Source organism: Pseudopodoces humilis, chromosome 2 (genome assembly GCF_049639895.1).
Source record: "Pseudopodoces humilis isolate 2021_Gansu_Grassland_sample_001 chromosome 2, ASM4963989v1, whole genome shotgun sequence".
Taxonomy (NCBI): Eukaryota; Metazoa; Chordata; class Aves; order Passeriformes; family Paridae; genus Pseudopodoces; species Pseudopodoces humilis.
In genome coordinates, this window is record NC_142201.1 from 84,259,606 (window position 1) to 84,285,018 (window position 25,413).

Genomic DNA, 25,413 nt, shown 5'->3' on the forward strand with positions numbered 1-25,413 from the left:
ACCTGTCTAGACATTAATCATTGTGGTGTCTTCTTTAACACTTTCCATGCTTTCATTTGGGAATAATATACAATTCTGCTTGGTATTTCAAAATGGTTAATTAACATTCACAGATTTATAAATAGTATTTTACCAAATAGCAGATAAGCTGATATTTTTAGTGTTCATTTCACTCTAGTTCTAGTCCCTTTTGAGATGAAGGCAGGTTTTATTAAAACAGACCTTTCACAAAACACATCTATTCATTGCAGATTTCTATTAAACAAGGAGGTGTGAGGGGCAGATTGGTTTAATTTGCTTTCTTTTCAGTCTTGATGCCACTTTCTTTAATAATACTTGAGTTTCTGGAGCAAATGAGATGATCAAGTGGATAGAGCCCTATGGTAGGAATCAAAGGAAGTGGTGTGCTCTTATCTGACACACTGAAAGATTTTGGCCTGGTAGCTTTATTGCTCATCTGTTTTTCTTCCCTAAGAAGCAAATTTGCTTCTGTCAGTCAGTTTGTCAGATATAGGTGCTGCTGGACAGATTTGGAAATTGAGTTTGGATTTTAGTTTTTTCCAGTGATTCCTAAGGCCTTGGTGAACAGGTGGCAGAAGAAGAAGCTATTATTCAGAAACTGTTCTAATCAGTTCTAGAGATTTGCATAATGCAACAAAGATTTTTTTAAAAAACCCCTCAGGCTCAAGGGCATGTGCTTATCACTTCCCAGGGATCTGAAGGGAGCAATTTCTGCCTACACAGCAATGTGCAATTTGCTGGATGTATCATTGCTATATGAATTTTAGCGCTTGCTGTGGTAAAAGAGACAGCTGAATTAATGAACAAATGAGATTGGGAAAATAGAATGGTTTGAAAAGCACTGTTCCAAAAACTATAACCCAGCTCCATCAGTCCAGTTTTCCATTACATGGTTTAACAACCACGTTTTACCATTGGGAAGGATAAAATGGGAAGTGTGAAGAAGACATTCATTAATCCATTTCTTGGCTAACTCCACAGCATCCCTGCAACAGCAAGTAAGAAAGAAGAATAGATCATAAAACCTTCTCTGTTCCTCCAACTGACCTTTGCCCAGAACAAAAGCAGACCTTGAATTTTGTTTACTTCTTAAAAAAGCAAGAATTTTTACAATGGCTGGCCATGGAATTTTGGACTGATTTTAAATATACTTATTTCTTGAGGAAACACAGAAGTTAATGGCTTAAAGATCTGATTTCACAGTTAGGGAAAATCCATACTTATTTGAGCTTTAAACTAGCATTTGTGTATAATCAGACACAACTGCTTTCTCTACATAAAATGTTACCCCTTTCATTTTCCACCTAGCATTAACAAAAGCAGCAAATATGCCTGTTGCTGTGGAGATTTTGAGCTACAGACCAATCTCAGTTCTTCTACCTGACTTAACTCACAAGTTACAGTAGCTGAAGGGTTTTTCCCATGAAACATTTTCTGATCATACGTGTGTTTTATTGAGTAAACCAGATGGAAAATCATTTGCACAGCTATGCTTTCTCATCCTGTGGGTCCAATGGCCAAGTTCATCACGATTATTTAATCAGTTGTCTTTCTGTGTATCTTATTTTGCAATGCCATACAAAGCCCCCACATCTTTTTGTCTCTTCCCCATATCTTGCAAGTTTTCTCTATTAGTTCCTGGTGGTTTTCCCCACTCTGCTCACAGCACATTTAACTTCTAGTGTCACTGTGCAATTTTTATTTTCAGACTTCAGTTCATCATTTTTTCCAAGTAGTCCAAACAGCCTTTGCTCCTGTTACCTATGTTTACGTGCTCACGTGGATGGCATCAGTGACAGGGTACAGCAAATCACAGAAATTAAATCTACATACAAAGTAGAGCTTTGTCCATAAATGGACACATTCAGATTGTGATGTTTTCTTTTTGTCTATGCTGCTTGAGACCTCTGTTATATTTTCTTATGTTTTAAATAATAGGTTTCTTTCATATAATTCACATCACGTTTTCACATCTTTGTCTTACTGGATGTCAGTGTCCCCCACCAAAACTAGAATAATGCAGAGAAATCTGTTTGGTGCTCTACTTCCAGAAGAGCTTTAAATTATTATGTTACCAATACAGTTATAAACCCATGTTGTAGTAGAAAGTTATTTCTCAAAATAAGCTATCAAACATCTGTATGCCATTTCAGATGTTGAAATATCAGCTTAGTGGTATATTTTTGTAGGTGTGATAATCTGATGAGTTAGTAAAGAAAACACAGGCACAGGTAAAATCTTTTAGTAGAAGTGATATACTTGGGAAAAGTGGACAAGCTTACCTCAAATCTGAAACAGAAGCAGCAGACTTTGCAGCTAAGTGCTAGTTTAAAGAAACTTCTAAGAATTTATAAGTTTACATATTTTTGCAGGGTAAATGGCACAGAACAATGGCTATCTGAACCGTTTTGAATGTCTGTGTGTGCATGTGTGTGTGGGAGAGAACTTTTAATATTTACACCAGAATAGCCATTTTAATTCTGAAGCAGCTTTATTGTTCACTGGTTCCAGAGACTCTTCTTTCATTGACTGGAAGGCAGAACAACAGGTGCTGGTTAAGCTGGGGGAAATGCATAATAAAAGTCACGAGCTTCTAACAAAAAGGAAATGTCATGCCTTTTCACATTTATCTTTGCATCAGCTTCAGCATATAAGAAAACATAAAGGGAAGGGAAAAGATAAAAAAGAAAAACCAGAAGACAGCGAAGTTATTGTGGATCAGCAGACGGATCCAAGCAGAATTGCCTTTGAAATAGCCTTAGATAAGGAATGCCTTCAGGAACCTTCAGAAGCAGAACAGTTTGTCAGCAGCACCTTTACCTGTCCATGGCTAGAATCCCAAATGTAAATGAATTTTACTTCAGCTTCTGTATAAGCTTCAGCTGTAACAGGGAGCAATGAGCTTTTGTTTTTCTTAAAACATCTCCAAATGTGTGTTGTTTTCCCATGGGTGTGTGGTGGGTTAGTTTATGTTCAAAGGCACAGGGAGAGACAGTAGCTTTTTTCAGCCACAAACACTAAAAATACAACTCATCCTTTCTGAACAAAGTCTGTGTGCAGGTAACTCTTGATAGTTTGAGATATATTTGGAAATATTCTCTGTTTATGATTACGTCTGTTAAAAATTTCTGGCATTGCCTCTTAGGCATACCATTGTTTATTTGATTATAGAAATAAAAACACCAAAATCTACATAATGTTTTTGCCATAAGCTCTTAGTTGTCTGCAACTATGAAAAAATCACCTCCAAAATAACAAAAAAACCCTGATGTGCTCTGTGTCAGGGCCTCTCACTTGATGACTTCAGCATTTCAGTTTAAGAAAGGAAAGATGGATTTTGGTTCTTTCCTCTAAGGACTAAGGTCTGCAAATTGTGGCTTTTATGCATTGTTAATGACACATAACTTAGGAGTCCAAGAAATCTAGTGAAATTTGGAAAATCAGGTCCCAAAAAATTTGGAAGAAATGCAGTCTGTACGCTAAAAGCCATCCAAATTTTGCTTTTTGTGTGTGGAAATAGAAGTGGAAGAAAGTAGATGGCATTAAAGATAAGCAGAGGAAGTTCTAATCAACCTATCATGTAGAATCCCTTCCTGCCTGGATAGGGCACAGGAAGCTTGAGTGTCTCCTATTTGTTTTCCTACATTAATTTCTTTAAATCTTCCAGTGCAACTAATAGGAAACATTTGAGTGTCATTCCTTCAAGCCATCTTCTGATGATGCGTGATGATAACGCTGATCTCTTCTAAAATAATTTATGAATTAGATCCTTTCCCCAGGACTTGGGAATCCTTGATTCTAGGCTCCACTCAGTTTGGGTGACTTTTCCGCCTTTTGAGAATTTAAGGGGGCTCTTTATCTCAGCAGGGTTGTGCAACAGACAGGGTTTTTTCTCCAATAATACCCTTATTAATGTTAAAAATCAAGGAACCCAAAGGTTATGTAGCAAGACAGTGAGCACAGAAGCCTCCAGAACCAGGTAGCCCCCAGAAGTGATTAAGTTTACTGACCATCCAGGACCTCAGGAATCTCCCCAGAATAATTTATATTTATTTTGATGTCTCCTTTGAAATTCACACTTTATGAACCCAAGGCATATATATGATCATATATAGGATCAAAAAGTCACATATTTGAAAAGATTTTTCTACATCTAGACTTTTCAAGTGTTTTTTTCTTTTATGTTTGCTCTTGTGTTGTTTTTTTTGTAAATGAAAAGCATCACTTGAAAAATTGTCCAAGAGATAAAAGCCTTTTTTCTGTGCATGCAAGTGCTGCTCAACCAAAATTTAAAAGAGTATGGGAAAAACATATTTCATATGAATGCATACACAGATAGCCAAAAGGTAAAAATTTGGACAAAAGTGAAGCCAGAGTGGCTCATAAAGGGTGGTGGAACTGGTGTCATGTCTGCAGAAGTGCCTCAAGCGCTGTTTAGTCAGAGCTTCTGCACCCGTAGGCATTTGGCTGACACACGTGGACTGATGAAAGGCAGCTGGGTTTGCACGCTGCTTGCAGATCAGGGTCTTTCATTCTAAAGGAATCATAAGAAAGAAAATAGCTGTATAAACGATTGAATAGTGTACAGAAGGTCAAGCCTGTCAAAGAGGTCAGGCAGGTAATCATCAAAATTAGAGATAAGAGACCATGATGTTACATAGTCTGCTCACCAGCCTAGTGAGGAGTGTTCAGTGCAATGGAACAGAAGCTCATCCAAGAGTGGGCATTGCTGGACCTCCAAAACTCTGGATCAGGCTGGCCAGACTAATTGATCAGCAATTTAAAGTTAGACTTGTTATAGCAGGGATTCTATGCTATCGTGAATAACCACTTCAGAGACAGACAAAACCAATAAGGGCTGTTTGTCACCCAAAACATAAGGATTCTCTTCTCCTATTAGCATTTTACCATGATTAAAGCCATTACATTTAAAAAAGAAAAGCAGGGAATGTTTCATCACAAGCATGTAAAGCTACCTGTTACATGTTAGTTTTGGGGCAAATAGACTGAAGGAAACTATTACCAGAGATTTGGAATACATAGCATGTACTGTTTCAACAGACAGGGAAAAATAAGGTGTCTTAGCCATCTTGCTTCCTTGCCTAGTATTGTTACTATGCAGTATCAGAAAGAGTTTTCCCCCTATACCATTGGGTGTAATAAATTGTTTTATGGGAGGACTGCATGGCTGCAATTAGCCAGTGGTGGGAAAGGGATAAGTATGTGAGGTGGACCAGTAGTGTGTTCTGCTCTGGCAAAAGCAGCAGCACATTTTCACATGGGCTAGGGTGCCTTATTTCCAATAACTGAATTATTTATTAACAGTGCTCTCATCTTTTTAAAAGAGTTTTTTTCTTGAATAGGAATTATTTCCTTTAACTATCCCTCTGAAAAACACAGAGGCTGAGAGAAATGAGAGCTAGAGAGACCATTCAGTGAATAAGACCAGGTATTCTTTCCTCTGTATTTAGCTTTACTTCTTATAGCCACTCTTCTCTGAACTACTGGAATTTTAAAATAATTCTGATGTGCCTGCAGTGTGTTTTGAATTATCAGTACCTTCCCTCTATCTAGAAAATCATCATTTGGGTCCAATCTTTTTATAGCCACTTGAAAATTTCATCTTTTCTACTGAGAAAGGAACTGAACAAAAATCAAAGTAAAGTTTCTTATAGGGCAAAAGTCAGTAAAGGCTTGATTGAGGCTATTTAAATTGCAGCTTTAAAGATATTAATCAATGCTTTGGAGAAAAAAAGTAACAGTAATATCAGTGGTGTCTCAAACTTTCTGAATTTCTTTTTCTTTTGCATTGCAAGTTGTTTTGTTTTCTGCTGAAATACATAAATTATTTTGGAGGAAAAGGGATTGTTCCCATGTTTTGGGATTTGAAATGTCAGTCAATAACCTGAAAATTTCTCTCAATCCATTTCATTTCTTCTTGTGGGTGGCTGTTAGTGTTTAGTTTCTAAGTTGTTTTAAGACTGAAACAAATGTAAAGAAAATCACAACTTTTGGTCAAACTCTATTTTTTCCTGGCTCAGTATTGTCATACTCCTGCTTTACTTTTTTGGGCAATACCAAAAACTGGCAATCTTTCCCAGGAGAGAAGAGCATCCCCTAGAGATGCATAGCATAGCTTCAGATTCAGACACTTTTGCATCAGCAAAAATTCAGAAAGTTTTCTGGAAAGACAAAGCTGAAGTGCAAGTTTATAAGGTGAAATTTTGGAATAGAGCAGTGAGGGGTGCACGTCCTCCTAGCAGCTTTCTCATAAGTTTGTGATTTCCACTTGGACCTCCCTGGAAACGCAGCACTTGTCCTGCCTGCAGATAGTAGTGAAGGGACACTCTCAGCCTCTCCCTGCCTACAGAACACTGTGAACTGCTCTCCTCCACAGTAATTACAGCTACTTGAGCACAAACAGCTTCTCTACTCTTACAGCTTGCACTGCAAGAACACCTAATGGCCAAACACAAGATCCAAATCCTGCAATTTCGCATGCCTCACATGCACACAAGGAGGAGTCCATGTCTTGAAAAGCCTGCAGAATAAATAGAGAAAACTGATTGAAATTGTTGGAAGATGCAGGATAGGTCTGGTTTTTAACAAGCTGTGCCAGGCACAGGGTATGCACACTCTTCAAATGCATTCAAGAGCATGAGGTGGATGCCAAATGAGAGTCTGACTTATAAGGATCACATCAGACAGGTCTGAAGAGTTCTTCCCCAGGTTACAGTTAGGAGCTACTCTCAGAGTAAGCCAGAAAGGATTAGCTATCAACCTGGGTGCAGACATCCAGCCATAGAGGTGCTGCAGGCTGCACATGGCAGCACAGCACTGAGCACAATTGCTAGCAGGGGTGCAGCCCCTTGAGCACAGCACAGTGCTCTGCTTCTGGTGTCTGGAACACATGGACTGAGTCTCAGCATCATCCCAGAGCAGCCATCCTGCTTTCCCTTCTGCAGGGGCCTTACATTTTCCACTGTCTTCAACGCCAACGCCCCAGGGCTAGCTCACAGTGTGATGAAAATAACCTTTCTTGTTAATCAGATCCCTTTAAAAGTTCATCTAAGAGTGTTTTAGCACAAATTGCCTTGATCTCTTTGTCAGCTGAAGAAATAAAGTGATCTTCTGAACCATGACTCTTAGATGTTGCAGGGAGGGCTGTTTGCTTTCTTTGAAATTATGCACTGCAAAAAAAGTCCTCCAAAAATAAGGGAGCTTGGCTAGAATATAAGAATTGACAGTGACTGGAAAACAGCTCCCACACAACTTTAAAGATGCAAGCCTCCAATCCTCATGGGGATAAAGACTGGGATTGTGAGGAGACCACCCCAGTAAGAGACTGACCAAGTTAAATTCAAAGTCAACAGTAATCTCAACAGTAATTGGAACAGATACAATCTCTTTATTCAGACAACTTTCCTGACACCCCAAATTTCCTCCCCAGAACACTTATGCATAGACAGGTGGGGTCTCACTGCAGTACACCTTTATTACCCCTTTGCCAGACTCCTGAGACCTGCAGCTGTTATGTTTTTTCTTTGGACTGTACTTACTCAGGCAGACTATATTTTTTCCCAAGAGAAGCATAAATATCCTTGCATCAGAGTTCTCCTTCCTGAAACTTTTATCTCCAGCTGCCTGTGTGTATAATCCCCAATTCCATTGCTACTGTACAGCACCTTTGTCTTTAAGATCAGGAGGGAAGCGTCAAGTCTGCACATATGATGGGGCAATTACGGATTTGTATTATGGAGCAACCCAAACTGTCACTGCCAAAAGCATCTCAGTGAGATTGCCTTACCTTCAGGCAAATTCCAGACATTAAGCCCAGGGTTCATGACACTTTCACTTACGCACAACTAAGGATCATCAAGGCTCCCTGTATAGCCAATGAAGAGAAATGAGACATTCCAACTCAAACTGGAGACGGAAAAAGCCTCTGGAAGATAAAGGCTTTATTTCCCTTGACTGTAGGGAGACACTATATTGACTATGCTGCACAATGTCACATTATCCTTCTGTTTCCCCAAGCAAGTCCTGGATTTCTCTTAGCAACTGCAATCTTCACTCATTCAGGAAATGCTTATTTGTGATTGTCTAGTTAATATTTTCTTCTTAACAGCATAGTTTGCCTCATCATGTACTGTTTTACACATATGTGTTAGAACCCATCCCCCGGGCCAGGAGAGCTGCAGATTGTATCACTGATCATGAGCTGAACCTGTGGATTTTTCAGTGCCTTGGCTTAGGATGAATTCGTTTTGCTGTCTTGTAGGTAGACTCTAACATCATATGATTTTGGTTGGTTTCTAGCACTCCATAATTTTGTCTCCTCTGGCATTACTTTAATGTTAATTTTAAAAAATTACTGCCAACAACTCTGCAAGACATTTCTGTAAATTTTATTTGCTAGGGCAGGTGAAAAAGCCTTGCAGTGGCCCATGTATAATAGCTCTTTCCTGCTGGGGTAGCACGAACAAGTTCTTCACCTTAACCAAGCCTATCAGGAAGAGTTCTGCAAAGGCTAGTGTAAACCATTTTGTTAGCACTAAGCTTAGAGAAAGCAATTTCTATAAAACCTACAGTTTGGTGATCAAATACAGGAAAATGGACCTTTTAGGAGATTTGCATGTAATCATTTGCAGAGAACTTCATACTTTATACTGGGTGTTTGGATCAGATAGAGCATTAATGTCAGACTGAGAGAGGCCACTTCACAGGCAGCTCATCAGACTGCCTACTGATTACATTATTCTTTTACAAGTTGGGTTTGAGTAAAGCTGCAGAAGCTTTTGTAATGCTGAGCCATAACTAGGGGGTCACATTTTGCTTAAAACTTTAGATGATGTGAATTTCTTGCATAAATATTTCACAAGGCATGATATAAATATTCTGCAGTGATTCGGATTGTTTATACCGTCTGTATCAGAATAAAGTCTTTCTTTCTTGATCCTTCTTTGATTTTCTAAAAGATACATGAGATCTCCCACATATTTGGAAATTACATTACCTGTTTGTGCTTTTAAATAGCAGCATGATTTGAGCCTTGGAGACGGATGCTATAGAAAATTGTGTAGCTAACTTACACAATCTGTTTCTACTGTTGTGCCTACAAATGGGCAAGCTGAGTATCCGGCTCAGGCAATTGCCCGTGTAATTTTCTGAAAAGCTGTAGTATTATTTTCTTCTGTTGGCAAAAAATTCTAAGTGTGGCTGCGCTGCTCCAGAGCACCCCAGGCCCTGGAGGAACTGCACTTCAGAAGGGAACAATTTTCTCCCTGCTCCTCTCCATCTTGCTCAATCAATAATTGTTTTCTGCTGTTTCGGGTCAGGTTAGTAACCTCAGGAGCTGGGGGAAAGGAGATCTGAAGTCTGCCTTGTTTTTTGTCCCTTTCTGCCTTTCTCTTACTATGGGGAATAATTGCATAAGACCCAAACACTTGCTTCCAGATCTGTGCTGGGACAGAGGCAGGTAACAGGCATTCAGCTGTGATGCTTTTATGTATCCCAGCATTTCATTCCTCACCAAGCTGCTGTCAATCTAGAGGTTTGTCACCCAGAGGAGGGTCTACCCAAGGTTTGCTCTGTACAAACAAAAATGTTTCCAAGCCCTGCTGACAGTGGCATTTTGACTTCCTCCATAGAAAATGCACTATCCTGGTAAATGGTTAAAGAAAATCATTGCCTATCTTCACAGCATAGTGGCAGGAAAAAACACAATTTGGAAGAGTAGCACAAATCACCCACAAGGCAGGTGAAGAATGTAACGTGTTCTTCATACTCCACTTCAGCCCAGGTGAATCTATTCATTCCTTCTTAACCTCACATGGCCCTTTTCCCCTCAGTATGCCAGTCTTCATACAGGGCATGTGATTAGTTCTCATTTTCTAAGCACAGCTACTCATTTCTTAATTTTAGTGACATGGCAACTGCCCAGGTTTTTCTTGTTAAGATGATATTCATTTGTCCCCTTTGTTTCATTCATTTTCCCCTCTGGCTTTAAAGCTATAAATCAAATACACAAAATTAAATTTAGTAAAATAAACATTAGTGCAGGTGGAAATTCAGGAAATATAAATAACTAAGAGTAGTTTTCCAAGACTGCTTTTTTAATCAATTCTAAACACAAGATATATATTGCCTGTTGAACTAAGAATGTTGTGACCACCTATTGTTAAAGAGCAGCAATAAATCTGCACAACAATTCCTTATTCCTATGATTCACTAACACATTTTGCCAGACAGCTAGTTCAGCTTGTTCTTTTTCCAGAGGTGTATTATGCTCTCCACTGGAAAGGCTTGATATGCTGCCATGAGGAAGACATGAATGCTGTTTGTCCCTTAGGAAAATTCAGTTTTTCTCCATTTCTGAAGGAGTGAGGCTCCTGGATGCTAGTCTTCTAGCATGTGATAATCAGGGCTCATCTTCATATACATTCCTCTTCACCATGAAAAGCAAAATGGCATATATTCTCCCACTCTCTTCCTCAATCCATCCGGATCTGTGATGCCATGAAATACCAGTGGAGCAAATCACTGCCTTTTATATTTTTCAGGGAGCCAAACACTGCTGTGCAGGCAGGGCGCTGTCCTTTCCACTTCGTCCTACATGTCAGCAATCCAGGGATGTCCTGATGCCCACCCTGCTTGCTACTTTGCAAGGATAGCTCTCACACAGGATCTCAGCTCTGCAGGACTGCTTCATGCTTGTGGGGTTTTAATCAATCAGATACACTGTGAGATGAAACTGCCTGAGTTTTAGACTTAATTATTAATTTATTTCCTTCATCATACAGAGGTACCTAACAGTTATTTAGGCAGATCATGTTTTTTTCCAGCACAAGACTAGCTACAAATTAATATTAATCAATAAGATTTCATGTCAATGTCAGTACAGATCACTCAAAACTTCTGATTAAAGTGAGGGGAAGACATAAAAAAAAGTTAAAAGGAGTTCATCTGTTTACACTCTCTTGCCTTTGACAGGATAATAAACTCAGCCAGCACACCACAGAATACACTCTGCTATCATTTACACAGCCTTTCTGTGAACCCACAAAGCAAAGTCTCATTTTAAAGGCCAGAGCTGTAGCGTGATGTCTTTTGTTTGTAGTGATGCTTAACTTCACTGGTCCACCAGTCCTAACCTTGGTTAGAGACTTTCCTATTTTAAGATGGCACAAAGTCAATGTCAGTCATAGAACTTAATGCAAATGTTCTTATGTGAGAACTACTGCAGTTGTTGTACTGAGGTATATTGCAATCACAGTACTTCTGCCCATGCCTGCTATTCTTTTATGGTGGAAATTCTTCAAATTTAAAATATTTTGAGTGTGACAAATAGCCTTTTAGACTGTTTCAGTGGCTAGAGATACAACGTGCAGGTACAGGAAATGAAAGAATTTTGAACCGAATTATTACACATCTCTGTGCCTCAGTTTCCTTATCTGTCGGAAATGAAAGTATGTTCTCCAGAATGGTTTGGGCTATAAGGGACTTTAGAGGTCATCTAGTTCCACACCCCTTGCCCTGGGCAGGGACACCTTCCCCTGGAACAGGTTGCTCAAAATTCTGTCCAGCCTGGCCTTGAACACTACCAGGGATGGAGCATCCACAGCTTCTCTGGGCTACCTGTGCTAGTGCCTCACCACCTTCACAGGGAAAAATTTCTCCCTAGTATCTAATCTAAATCTCTTCTCTTTTAGTTTAAGACTCTTCTTTCTTGTCCTATCACTATCTGCCTGTCTAAAAAGTCAGCCTCCCTCTTTTTTACAAGTTTCCTTTAAGTACTGGAAGGCTTCTAGAAGATCTCTGCGTAGTCTTCTTTTCTCCCTGCTTAACTCCAACTCTCTCAGCCTGTCTTCACAGCAGAAGTGTTCCAGCCCTCTGACCATTGTATCAGCCAATCTGATAACAGATCCTAACAGATGTGATAGCAGTATTTCAAAGTTTACGTACCCACTGCTTGTAAAGCCCTTAAAGATTCTTGGATGAAGCTAGATAGAAGATGTTACCAGGTGAAAAAAGCTGATATTACTTATTTATTGATCACAGATAATACCATTCTGGGTATATTGAACACTATTAACTCCTGTTGCCTTGTCATTTCAGCTGTGTGAGAAGGCAGCCTTTGTATATATCCACTCTTTTTCACCTCTTTTGGGACAAATTATAAACATATGAGTATAATCCACTGAATAGTCCATGAAACAATTTACTGACCTTCTTTAGAAGTATCTCTGTGAATGTTCTGTATTTCTGGCAGCCCTTCTATTCACACTAGCATGAATACACCCGTTTTAAATCAGCTCTTGATCTCTGAATGCCAAATCCTGTGAGAGATAAAGTAATTCTTAAATATTACAGCCAAATGTGCAGCATAAAATGAAGGCGTGTTTATTGTTTGTCTTACTTTCCCCTAACTATTTAGGGTCTGCTCTGCTTGTCTCTTCCCTAAATTTAAAGCAGTTGCCTGGATATTACAGAGTTCCTCAGTTAAGCTGAGAAACAGATTCTGTGTACTAACCTATTTCCAAAGTTTGTGTTTCCTAAGTACTTTCATAAATCTACCAGACACTGCAACATATCTTACCCTGATTTTTTTTTTTTTTTAATTTTAATCTGAAATACTGGCACATAGATAAAATAGAAGGTTCTGTTCTGTTTTCCTCTGAATATGTGCTAGTATCACATCATTCATACAGAGACATTCAACAACTATTATTCCTGCCTCATGTCCAAAGAACATAATTTTGACTGTTCACTGTGAGCGGATATATAAGATTGTTACAAATTGATGCCAAGGGGCCCATACTTGGAATCCGTTTTGTTTTTCTTTAAGTTCCAAATTGCAAGAGTGTGCATAATGAATGTGTTATCTAGTCCTTCTGTTTTGTATTTTTGAAGGAGAAACAGCACATTCTGCAAAGTAACTTGTCCTACTTGTTCAGGTTCCATGGCAACCCAGTATTGCTGCAAATTCATTTTGCTCTAATCAATTAGAAATTTTGCTCTGGCAGCTGGAATGAAAGTTTACAGGCCAAATCCTGCTTGTTTTACTTGGACCTGAAGTTGCAGTAAATTCAGTGAGATACTTGTCTGAGAAGGGAACAAACTTATAGCTTTCGTCTCTGTCTTGGTTTAATTTTTGTGAAAAGGTCAGATTTAATTCTTGGTTTTCTGTCCAAGCAGGAAAAAAAAGGAGGCAATTCTCTTAAAGGATCCACAATTTAACACATGCTTGCCCTACAGCCTTGTTGACTTGTTAAAAAGAAAGGTATCGCTTTGTTTCCTGTGCATTTTAATTGGATGTTGTCAGCAGAGCTGCCTAGTGCACACCTTCCACCCAGCAGCTGGCAAAATCTCCTGTTGAATCCACTCCATCATTTATGCCCAAAAGGCAATTTTCCAGGGAGCATGGTGGTATGTGCCAGTGCCATTCGCAGCAGCACAGGCCTGAGTGGTTAGTATGCACAATTCCTAGGGAATCTTCCCTTGTAAAGGTCAGCTCATGCACTGCTGGAAGCGCACATAACGACCGTGAAAGCCCACGGGATCTTCTCATGTGCGGTCTGCAATGGTGTAGTTGATTAAAACCCAAAGTTGCCGTTAAAAAGGTTTTGGTTTTATTTTTTTTATTTTTTTTATTATTATTTTCTTTTAATTTATCCCTGTCAAAACTGCAGCAGTGGAAGATGGGGAAAGCTCCTACCAAAAAAAAGTCCCAACAACTTCTGCCATGTTGAAATGGCAGAAACTCTCTGATGTGGACTGACAAAAGCACTGACATTTTGCTTTTACGGTTACAATTCCAAATTCAGCTCATTCTGCTCCTGCTCTTTATGTCCAGACTACAGAATTCATGTATAGTTATGCCAAGCATGCTGTCTAAACACGGAGAGCTTTGGGGCTCTTCTGTAATTGTCCATACTTTTTTTTTTTTTGGTCGGGTAGCTACACCACTAAACTCCCTTTTATGTATTTCATTGGTCTTTGTGTAAATGAATCAAAGGCTTGAAATAATTTTTAGTCTAGATTTTCTCCCTCAATAGCTGGAAAAATATGTCCTCTCCTTACAAAGTACACCGAAGGAGTGTATGGGTCTATAGGAAGACATTGATTTAACACTTCTTTTTCATTTCAGTCATCATCACACTAAAATTCAGCCTCTGACTACACAGGATTAGAAATACATGTCAGCCTGTTTTGTAATGAAAGCATAGCAAATCAAAGTCCTGATTTAAACTTTGTTACATGTCAGGGCTCATCAAATCTCTATTGCCACAAAGAGGATGACACAGAGTAGACTTTGCTTCTTCAAAAGCAGATCAGAATTAGAGATGAATCTCAGTTTTCATGTCAGGGACTGTGATAAGGAAGGCAGTGCTCATCCACTTGCATGTGCTCCTTTTTCTTCCTGTCTGTCTCCAGCTCCTACCAGTAGTTAGCACAATGGGAAGGTTACAGCCTTGGCACCATAAAAAGGGTCAAGGAGTGTGAAGTGGGTTGCAGATTCCTTAAAAGCTGCATTCCTAAAGGAGGAACTTCTCTGTCTGGAGGGTCGTCAGAAAGAAGGGGATCCAGACAACTCCACTGCTGATCATAACAAAACACACAGGGCTCAATTTTGGCTCTTGGTCTGCATGCTGCACAGGCTGCTGTTCACACATAGGCTCTCAGCCAATGCTGGCTTTTCTCCTTCAGGCGACAAGTGTCTCTAAGCACAGGTACAGTCCTGTATTCTTCCTGGATCCCAGGGTTTGCCTCTGATGCCACCAATTGCTTCTCTGAGTATAACTAGCAGTTTATAAGACTGGCATATGCCAAGGAGGTGACATCCAAAGGTTTATGACGAGGAAAAACATACGACCAAGGTGGAAGAAAATATAGCAGAACCAGCTCTGGGGGATTTAAATGTTAAACCCACTTTATTGTTTTGGTTTGTGTCCTTTCCTGTTGTGTTTATCAAGAACTATTGTACAGTTATGTTGTGAGCTATGCTATGTTCAAAATGTGTTTTTTCAGAAACAGATGATTTTTTTAAGTTTGCTGGTTTTCTTGTGCTGACTGTTCTTTCATTTTGATGGATTTTGCATGATAACATATCAGTATTTGGGAAAATGTGGGAGATTAATCATGATGACTTTCAGATCAAATGTAGCAAGGGGAAAAGCTCATGTTTAAATGCATTGTCCTGTATTATATGTCTGTGTTCATATTCCCCCTGTTTTTATTGATGTACTGCACATGTCTGACCTCCACATTTGCCTGCTAGTTTTTTTGCCAGTCTGTCACTTCTGACTTCCCATTTCTGTTTAAAAATATGATTGGAATAAGACCCTGGTAACCATTAATTGCTTACAGTATGCTTTTCCAATTGGATCTACTTAATCTACACGTACCTGATTCAATTTCCTTACAGTCAGTAGAAGCTCTTCCTCAGTCTGGCACAGCTCTATGTAAAATATAATCTTAGAACCCGGTTTGTTGTGTTTCTCATCATTTAATCAATGCAATGACGCCGGTCTGAGCTGTGCTTCTGCCCTGCTATCAGTGTGGTGGTTTGCTAAGTTGCTGCTACCCCACACAGAGGTGTCCGCACCTTTCCTCCACCTCTTGCCTGCATGGTGGAGGTCTTGCGCTGTTTGCTTTATAAACTAGAGGGAAGGGAATTGTTAAGCCAATCCCCAAAAGGACTTTACACTTTTCACATGGAATCTGAAATAATTCACCTCCCAATACGTCGGGCAAAGCTTTCCCGTTTGTAAGAGGGAGGGCGGCCGCATCAATGAGTACGACTCATTGACAGTGAGCGCCCATGTCGTGGGAACAAAGCGCATCTCGCACCAGGGGCTCTCGCCAATGTTAAAAATCTTTAAAAAAACCCCAACCAACCGAAAAAAACACAACAAAAAACCTGAGGGATGCGAGTTCTAGAGGATGGATATTAGGAGGATAGGAGTTTTAAAGGACAGTAACAGCCCGAGGGGCGGCAGGTAATGGGGTCAGATACGTGCAGTCGGGCGCCCCTCAGGCAGGGCTGCCCCGCTGAGGCAGGCGGGGGGGTGGGGGCGGCGGGGGGGGGGGGGGCCAGCCTTCCCTCCTGCCCCGGCTCGACTTTTATTGTCTTTCTGTCCGTGTTTTGCCGTGGTTTTTTTGTTCATTTTATTTCTTTCTGTGTTTTTTTTCCCCCCTCCCTCCCTTCTCTGTGTGTGTGTGTGTGTGTCTGTGGCCCGCAGGTCCCCCCCTGCCCTGTTCGTCCGCCTCCTCCACCCCCCGCTCGCAGTCCCCCTCCCCTCTCCCCTCGCCGCCGGCCAATGAGGGCCCGGGGCGGTCGCTGGGCGACGGCGCGGCCCGGGCGGCCGCGGGCTCGGACTCTGAGGAAGAGTTTGTCCCTCAGTCATTCTTAGTTCAAAGTGGCTCTGGAAACCTCTGTGTCGCCGCCAACGGTGAGTGACTCTCTCGCTCTCTCTTTCTTTCTTTCTTTCTTTCTCTCTCTGTGCCTACTTTTTCATGCCCGTCTTGACAGCTGTGCGCGGGGATGTAGGTTGGTCGGGGGAGCGGGTGCGCTCTTTGGGTTGGTTTGGGGGTTTTATTTAAAAGTGTGAGGTCGCCTGGCAAAGGTTGGGAAGTGGAGCTTTGGGCAGGTCCGTGCTGGGTGCCGTGCGCTCTCGGGGAGGCGGCGGTGCGGGACCGGGCAGCGCTCACAGACTCGGCCTGCGTGGCTTGGGGCTGGAGCCCGCTCCCTTTTGCGGGGGTGGCATTTCGGGGTGGTTTGGCTTTTTCATTTTATTAACTCCTGGCTGTAAGATCGGCCAAAGAGTCTCCCCCTTCCCTGTGAGGGTGGCAAGGTGCAGCCTGGGGGTTGGTGGAGCCGGAGCTTGCGAGGTACCTGTCACCCAAGGACAGCGTGGATAGAGGATGACGAATACGAAGGATTCCTTTGATAGCTGTGACAGTGGCATTACCACCATCCCAAAGGAGCGTGTCTGTGTCCAGTCTCGGTCCGTGGCGCTGAGATATGCCCTCACGGGAAATATTTGAGGAAACAGCAGCAGAACCACATCCTATTGGGATGCTCTGAGATTCCCCGATGGGCTGCTGTGGGTGCTCAGCACCACCGGATAGTCCATGATGCTTAAGCAAATTACAAGGAGAGGAATGAAATTCACAGTTCTCTGCTGCAAAGACAGTGAGTCATAAATGGAGAGGTAACGCTCATTGGCAAAGAAATGTGAAATTTCATCAAGGGTAGTGTAACCTGACGAAGTGCAGATTACAGCAGTGGAATAGCAGTGGCCACTCAGGCCACTGCCATCCAGCTTGAGTGATAATTGCTCACAGGTCTGATTTATGATGAAGCAGAAGGCATTCAAAGATATCTTGAAAGAGAGAAAGAAAGGTGAGAGAGAGGTTTACTGCAGCTGGCAACAGCTTAACTGCATTTATGTTAAGCTTCTAAAAAGGTTTCTTAGTATGCTGTTATCTTCAAGTAAGGAGAGAAAGTTTGACATTTAATTTGTCCGCCCTCTCCCTTTCCCAGCTTCCCTCTTCTTTTGTTGCATTTGTTATGGTAAAAACAAACTTTCCCTTCAAGGTTTTTCAAAGGAGAAGGTTATCTCCTCTGAATTGTCATCCTAAGGAGAGTAGGGGGAAATACAGTGTTGTATTCATTCAAGAAACTGATTAAAATTCATATCCTCTGTTCAGCTTCCCCCTTCCCCTCCCACCCTATAAAACACACACACACACATACACACACACGTGGATCTGACTGCTTGCAGTCACAGAACATGGAAATTTGAAATAATGTTGATGACCCTCTTGTTGGAAATAAAACCAAACTCAGACTCCATCTCATGTTTTCCACATCATAATGTATATGTATGTACTTTCTCTTTGCTCATTTAAGAAATATATATGTACACATACATGCACACCCCCTAGGTAAAAAGAGGGAAGAAAGAGCAAGCAAGATTAAAAACCTTAATTTCTTCTTTTACTAATTAGATGAAAAACAAAAAAAGCTTTGTTCAGAGTCCACAGCAGGTTGACCACATTATTGTATTATCAATGTGCTGGTGAGTTAGTTAAACTTCAGGCTTTTCAGTTGCCTGCTTATTTATCTTTTTTTTTTTTTTTTTTTTTTCTCAGTGCTTTTTGCATCAGCTTGTAGACATACTACATTCCCTGAGGCCCTCTTTGTGTGCAGGATTCAGTAGCTTGGTAATAAATATGTCCCACACAAAGACAGGGTGTCTGGGGTCTCATTTGCCTGCTTATTCTAGCTGTTCAGTAATCAGAAGTGCAGGTAATGCCAGGACACTGGTGACCTGCTAGGATCAGCTCAGTGTCACTTTGCTATCAAGAGGAAAACAAAGGTGACTTATTTTGCCACCTATCAACACATAATCTGAAAGTTCACAAGGATGACAAGCCCAGACCATACAATCCCATCGTGTCTAAAACCCAGAGACTCTTCTGACCTCTGTAAATGGATTTAATTCCTTTAGTTCTTTAACATTCTTTTTCTATGAGGCTTAGTCAGCTTAAATTTTAAATGACAAAGGCAGGTCTTTATGTTCCTTAAATGGTGAAAATTAGTAAAAGCTTATTTTGGTTAGGACTAAGTTTAATACAGTTAGAGCACTCGTTCTTGGAGAATAGTAGCTGTCTCAACAGCAGGACAGCCTGAGAATGCTGTCTAAAGGGTTTGTGTTGCACTTTTTAATTGATTGTGGCTAGGTTTTCCTACAACAGCTGTGTAAACTCAGCCTTAGAGGAGTCCATCCAACGTAAGTAACACCCAGGGAGCAGCACCGCTGTTACAAATCCCCATGTAAATTGCAAATATAATGCACATGGAACTTAAGAAACATGCTACTTTTTGAAGATACAGTAGGCTATTCTTTATCTAAGTTCCTTTCATTCCAGAAAGGTAATATTGTCAGAAATATTATTTTTACACTTCCAGAAAAATGTCCATCTAAACTTTCAAATTCAGGCTGGAACCAGCTAATACGCATGGACATCTTTTAGGGCTTTGACTTTTGTGTTAGATGCATTACAAGCCATTCTTTGATTTTCTTTATTTCTAAATAATTTAGAACATTTAATGTCCAAATTTTTATTGTATGTACCTATAATATCAGCAGGAACTGATTTTAAGGAAAAAGATATTTTTCAGATGTGGACCTTTTCATTTTTTCTTTTTATATATGTCAAGTCCAGAAGGCTTTTTACTTTACCTAAAATTACCCAAAGTAACTAAGGTGTGAATGTCTCCATTTCCTAGAATGCTAGAATGCTTTGGATTGGAAATGCCTTTAATCATCACCTTGTTCCAACCCCCTGCCATGGGCAGGGACACCTTCCAGAAGACCAAGTTGCTCCAGGCCCCATCCAATCTGGCCTTGAACACTTCCAGGGATGGGGCAGCCACAGCTTCTCTGGGCAACCTGTTTCCGTGCTTTATCACTCTCATAATAATAAATAATTCCTTCCTTATATGAAATTTAAATCTATCCTTTTTTAGTTAAATAACATTATCCCTTGTCCTATGAGTACAAGCACATGTAAAAAGTCTATCTCCATCTTCCTCATAGTCCCCTTTAAGCATCAAAAGGTCACACACCTTCCCGTCTGCAGACTAAACAGCCCTATCTCTCTGAAACATCTCAGGATGTTTCCATTCAGAAACCTTAAAACTTCCTGATTTTAGGATTTCGGCACTACTTGAAAAGTCGGCTGGCTTGTGGTATCTTGGTGGACCTTAAGAAGCACTAATTAATTTTTCAGTTTTCTTATGTATACTGGTATGTAGGTATACATGTATAGGACTCAGGAGAAGCCAGAACTGTCTGAAGGCGTCCAGTCTTTAATGTGGTTGTACTAAGGAAATTAACAATTGCTGTGGTGGATCAGAACATGCAGTCCCTGACAAGGGTATGGGGAGAAGAAGCATGAGTAAGTGGGGCTGTAGAGAGGATATCAGCCAGCTGAGAAAGGTTGAGCAGTAGCCAAGGATGTAGATGTAAGTGATTAGCTCATTAGTGGCAATTTTCTTCCGTTTCAACCAGAAAATGACATGAAAAATACATTTAAAAAAATCAAGTGTCTTTAGGGAATGGTATTCAGTAGGAGCACATCAACCTGACCATTGCTGCCCACGTCCCTTCAGCATCCACAGCTGTGGCACTGGGGACATTAACATGTACATCTCTGCCCAGTGCAGGTCTGAGGTAGGGAAATGGCTGTTGTACAGAGTGACATAGAACAGATTTGGAAAGATATATGAAATCTGTGGAAAGTTGACATCCAAATTCCTTTGAGGACACTAGCTGTGTTGCTTCATATCAAAGCTGAAATGTGTGACTTCTTCCAGCTCCTCCGTCAGTGAGCAGGCATTCCATGAGAAGTGTGCTTTTGTTGTTTGGTGGGGTCTGGTGTGTTTCTCTAAGCTGATTGTATCAGGCAGACAGGAAGGCTGGATGTAGTCACTTGAAAAAGCCTCTGCACATGGGAGCCACAAAATCCCAAATCACCTCTGATTTGGGGAATTTTAGTATTCTCAAATACTAAGAAAATTTTTGAGACCAGAGCATGGATTTTATTTAATTCTAACAGAAGTAAAGCAAGACCAGAAAATTGTAAGAATATCTAAAACTGGACTCTCTGGTCCTATAAATGACTTTGGTGACCCTGGAGGTAACATCTGCTGAAGTCTCTCTGGGAAAGATCTAATACAGTTTGGATTCTCATCACCCACCTCTGAATATATGTACCCCAGTTTCTTTGGTTTCTCCCTCAAATACATCCCTTTTACACAAACTTGTTGCTCACCGCTGCTTAACCAGTTCTGCACCTTTTCTACCACTAAGGGCTCTTTTCACAGAAGCAACACCAGTGCAGGATCATGATGTCAGTCAACCAAAGTGACTTTGCTGCTGGAGAGAGAGGGAGAGGGGGGTTGCAGGCATGATTCTCAGTATTATTACACTTTGACTTCCAAGAGGAAGGTTAAAAGTTGTTTACAGCTTGGATGGAGCAGCTCTTACCTCGGCACAGGTTACATTGGCAGTGGACAGGGAAGGAAATCCATGTTGGGTACATACATAAATATACTAAGGTTAGATCCTGGGAGATGAGTGTGATTTCGCAATGATCCGTGATTTTGGTGGAAAATCATCAGGGTCAGTTTGCCCCCAGTAGCTTCTTCTGCATTGTGGGATCTGCATGAATGAGCTGCTTGACCAACAAAATCCATGGTCACAGAGTTAATGAAGGTTCTTGTATTGCTTTTGCCACTTTTTCTTGTTTGGAGTGCTGGACAATTTGAAGCAGTAAATCCCCCTAAGATTTTCATATTCATTTCTGGCTACATCTGGGCCTCCTGATTTGTAACCTATTTTCTCTATTTTTTATTTTTTTAAAAAACCTTTAAAAAGCAGCCTCAAGCTGTTAAATGCAATCAGTGTAATTTACCTCCCTTTCCTATCCTTCAGTAAGAACTTTCCACTTTTTTATTCAATGATTTGGCCCAAATTTAAGAAGATGAATCCTCCATAAAAAGGCTGCTGGGGACTCCTATAGCCTTATCTGTTTCTTGTCAAATGGTTTAGTTTTATGTAAGTGGTACATTTCTGGCAATTTACAGTGAGTAACTGACCAGATCATCTGCCACTGCTGCTGCTATGGCTGGATTTCCTCAGGATCTAGAGGGAAGTCATCTTCCAGAAACATAGGGCACTTTCTGTTGAAAGTTTTTAATCTGCCTGTGAGTGCTCAGTGTTTCTTTCTTTTGTATCCGTGATGTGGTTGGTGCTGCAGAGTCTGCCACACAGCGACGGCTGTTCTCAGACTCATCCAGCAGCCCGGTGCGACCAGCTGAAAGGCTGAATGCAGCATCAGCCTGCTTTGCATCAGGCAGCGCTCCTCTGATCTTTGGGTCCAAATTCAGACACAGCAGTTTTCCTGTAGGAGTCCTGCTCAAGCACAGGGTTAGGTGTTTACAGCACCAGGACAGAAAGTACAGAGAGATCAAACTGCAGCAGGGAGGCCAAAGGACACTGAATATTAAAAGGATTTTGAAGAAGGAATAGTATCATGTGAGGTGTCTTAGAAGTGGAGAATTTTCAGGAATCTGACTGAGGAGAGCAAAAGAACCTTTGATAATGTAATCTGAATAATTGATATTTTTTCTCATCTGAAAACTAACAATAAATTCCAATTAAATTCAGTTTTCTTTTATAGAAGGCTTTCATTTTTCTTTCCAAAAAAGCTTGTGAACAGAGGATCTATTCTCTTGCTGTGTTTTGTCCTTGCACAGTGCTTTGTATTGCTTCTTTTTTACTACTCAAGCAAGTGTGTTAAGTAAGAATAGCAATTAATCTCTGCATCCTTTATCAGAGATTTGCAGAGTCCATTAGCAGTCAGTGTTACTCATAATGGTAATTCATAATTACAGAAGAGAAACAGGATTTGGAAGATATAGCCAATCAATTTCCAAGTGTCTTTTAAAAAGTTTTAAATATTCTTTGTTATTGCATTTCCTATTAAAACTTTTTTAACATAATCACCCTCTTCCCCCTCCTCCCCTTGCCAACACTACAGAAATTTAGTAAAAAACATCCTAAGGAGAGGAAAGTTTTAAAAGATATTTTGTTGAGCAATGCTTTTAAAAATATTTTTAGTAAAATAATATTTTTTAAAACAGTAGTGATGATTAAGTGAAGTGCTTTGAAAAAAGCATTTTGAAAATCAGTTTTACATAATTTTTCAATTAATTTATCCTTTAATTTGGGAATGGTGCTCAGAATTCAGCCCGAGAAACTATAATCATAATTCTTCTCTTGTAATTTTAGTTAGAAAACTAAACAAGAAACTTATTAACCATAAGTTTTCAATTTAGATAGACACATTCAAGCCACCAGGTTTTGAGTCATTCTGAGGACATTTCTCTTCTTCTACTCATTGGGGCTAGAGCTGTGTCCGACTATGGGTCCCCAGAAGCCTGAGAGGTTAGTGTGGAGATGACCATTTTGGCTTGATTTTCAGAGTTGACGTCTACTCAAACTCACTGAAACCTTCCAAAAATTCACTGATGTATTTGAAAATTTTTCCTCTCATCTTTCCTCTGAATTTTTCTCTGATGTAAAGAGGACAACAAGGTTCAGGTTTTGAGTTTCCAAGCATCAGCCATTGCCTTTTAGACCCTGAAGATCAAGTAAGAAGCTGTTAACTGGCAGCTGTGAGGAGGGTCAGATCATGAATTATTCCTGTTCTTATTCACTGAGCAGTGAAGCCATCCTGTTGAGTTTTTGTTCCTCCTGTTTCACTCTTCCTTCTAGGAGGAAAGATCAGAGACATGTCAGTGTGTGAGCTGCAGATCTTTCAGAGGACATGAGGCTCTAGAAGTGCCCACTTACCTTGTTGTCCCCTAAGCTCTTGCTTCATTAATTCACTTTGCATCCTGAGAATATTTGTTGAATCTGGAAGCTGTTTGGCTTCAGGATGAGCCAAAGGTGAGAAGCAAATCATTTGCTATAGGACTAGATTCTTATCGCTGGTATCGGTGGGAGGCATTTGGATTAGATTCCTCGCATAGCCAGGGTCAAATCCTGACCCAGCTCGAATCCTTTTGGCTCTAACAGAGGGATGTTTGGTCAGGAGAGGATAATATGAATACACAGAGAGGTAGGTTGGGGGCTTTTGGGAGGTTTTTTTGCAAGGAATAAATATCTCAGAAAGAATAAAGTTATGATTGTCACATTCAGTGAAGGGCAGCAATGAAGCAAGTCACCTTTCCAGACCAGGGAACACAGTGAATCAGTTAAAGCAGATTTATAGCTTTTTAGCTGTGATAAAGCCGTATCAGTGTGTATATGAATTTACATAGGAGTAGGAGGCTTTTTTTCTTTCTTTTAATTCAAGCCACATTGGAAAGTGTGCACAAAGGAGCTCCACTCCAAGGAAAGACAACTGGAACAAATTATATGCATTCAGACTTGTTAAACAGAATTGGCAGCAGAAATATTCCTGGTAACCTGAGCATTACGGCAGCATTGGTATAGTTAAGGTTATGTCACCATTTCCATTAGAAACCCCTACTTTCAGGAGTTTATATCTGCAAAAAAAAAAAATCACTGTGGGTTGAAACTTGACAAGCTGTGCAAGGTCTCATCTGAGATGGATTTTTTTTTACTTTTTTACAAAATTGGGGAGAAAAAACTGTTTGAAGAGTCAAGCTACAAGAGCACAAACAAAAATAGCAGTATTCTGGCTTTGATCCTTTTTGACATTAAAAAACCCTGTTTCTTTCTTTATAGTGTAACTATCAAATATACAACAAAATCTTGCTCTGAAGAAGGAATTAATCATTACACTATTAAAGGAAATGAAACATTAATTTATAGCCCATTAGATGATTTTTCACTGCAGGACTACCAGTGTTTTGGTCTACCTCAGGTTATACTGAGAGATTTGTGACTAACATGAAACAAAGCCCCCAAAGCAGTAGATTCTGTGTGGAAAAAATGCTTTCAGGGCAGCTTTAGAAGAACAAAACATTGAAGACAGAGTTGTCCAGAGATTGGAGTGAGTACTAGGAATTCAGCCCTCTGATTTCTGCCACAGGCTTCTCAGATACAAAACTTTAACTCAGTTTTTTCAGTTGCAAATGAGAGCTGTAGCAAACCTTAGGATTCAGTATCCTTCTGAACTGTTTCTTTAGCTGTATGGTATTACTGCAACTAGACATGGTTTACACTGTGGTGAACAAGTAGACAAGAAGGGACCTGTGGCTCCAAACTTGCAGACGTCAGGTTTCAGAGAATAAGCTAATCTTTTTTCTAAATCTTTTCAGATTTTTGCATGCCCAACATTGAAGTTTTGTATCTGGGTGTGTATCACCTCTGAGCTGAAGGGTCTGTGTATGGTCTCAGTTTCCGCAGTGCCTTCTACACTTTGAAAAGTCATAACTGATGTTCATCAGAACTTTTTCCACTCACCAGATAAAAGCTGCTGTGGAAGTGCAGAGTATTATAAAATACAGGAAGGAAGTCTGAAGCTCATGTACTCATGGCTGTGTTGTGTTTTTACTGTGAAATGGATCTCTCAGTTGGGAATGAGCTCAAACTTCATGAAGGCTTGTTCCATTAGCTGTTTGCAAGCCATATGTCTCCATTTTTAAATGAGGACCTGGGGGCTTTGAACTTTATTTATAAGCTGAAGTTTGCTGGTCACTGTTAACTGGTGATTAATTTGTAAGGGAGAAGATGCCAGAAGTCTCACTCTGACCTGTGTGTTCTTTCAAACTAAACATCCAATAACTGCATAGCCTCAGAAGATGAATCCCCCCACTTCCTCCCATCATTTCTGTGCTTTGCA

The 25,413-nt window shown here is 40.4% G+C and overlaps 1 protein-coding gene across 4 annotated transcripts in view; it reads left to right on the plus strand.

The window, feature by feature from the left end:
- TENM4 (teneurin transmembrane protein 4) overlaps window positions 1-25,413 on the plus strand; it is a 591,948-nt gene that overhangs the window by 320,034 nt on the left and 246,501 nt on the right. The window contains exon 6 of one of the 4 annotated variants that reach the window (XM_088068964.1): window positions 16,266-16,475. The exons of the other annotated variants lie outside the window; for them this stretch is intronic. Within the exon in view, the coding sequence (XP_087925090.1) occupies window positions 16,266-16,475 (210 nt within the window). The remainder of the gene's footprint in view (window positions 1-16,265; window positions 16,476-25,413) is intronic. 4 annotated transcript variants of the gene reach the window in all.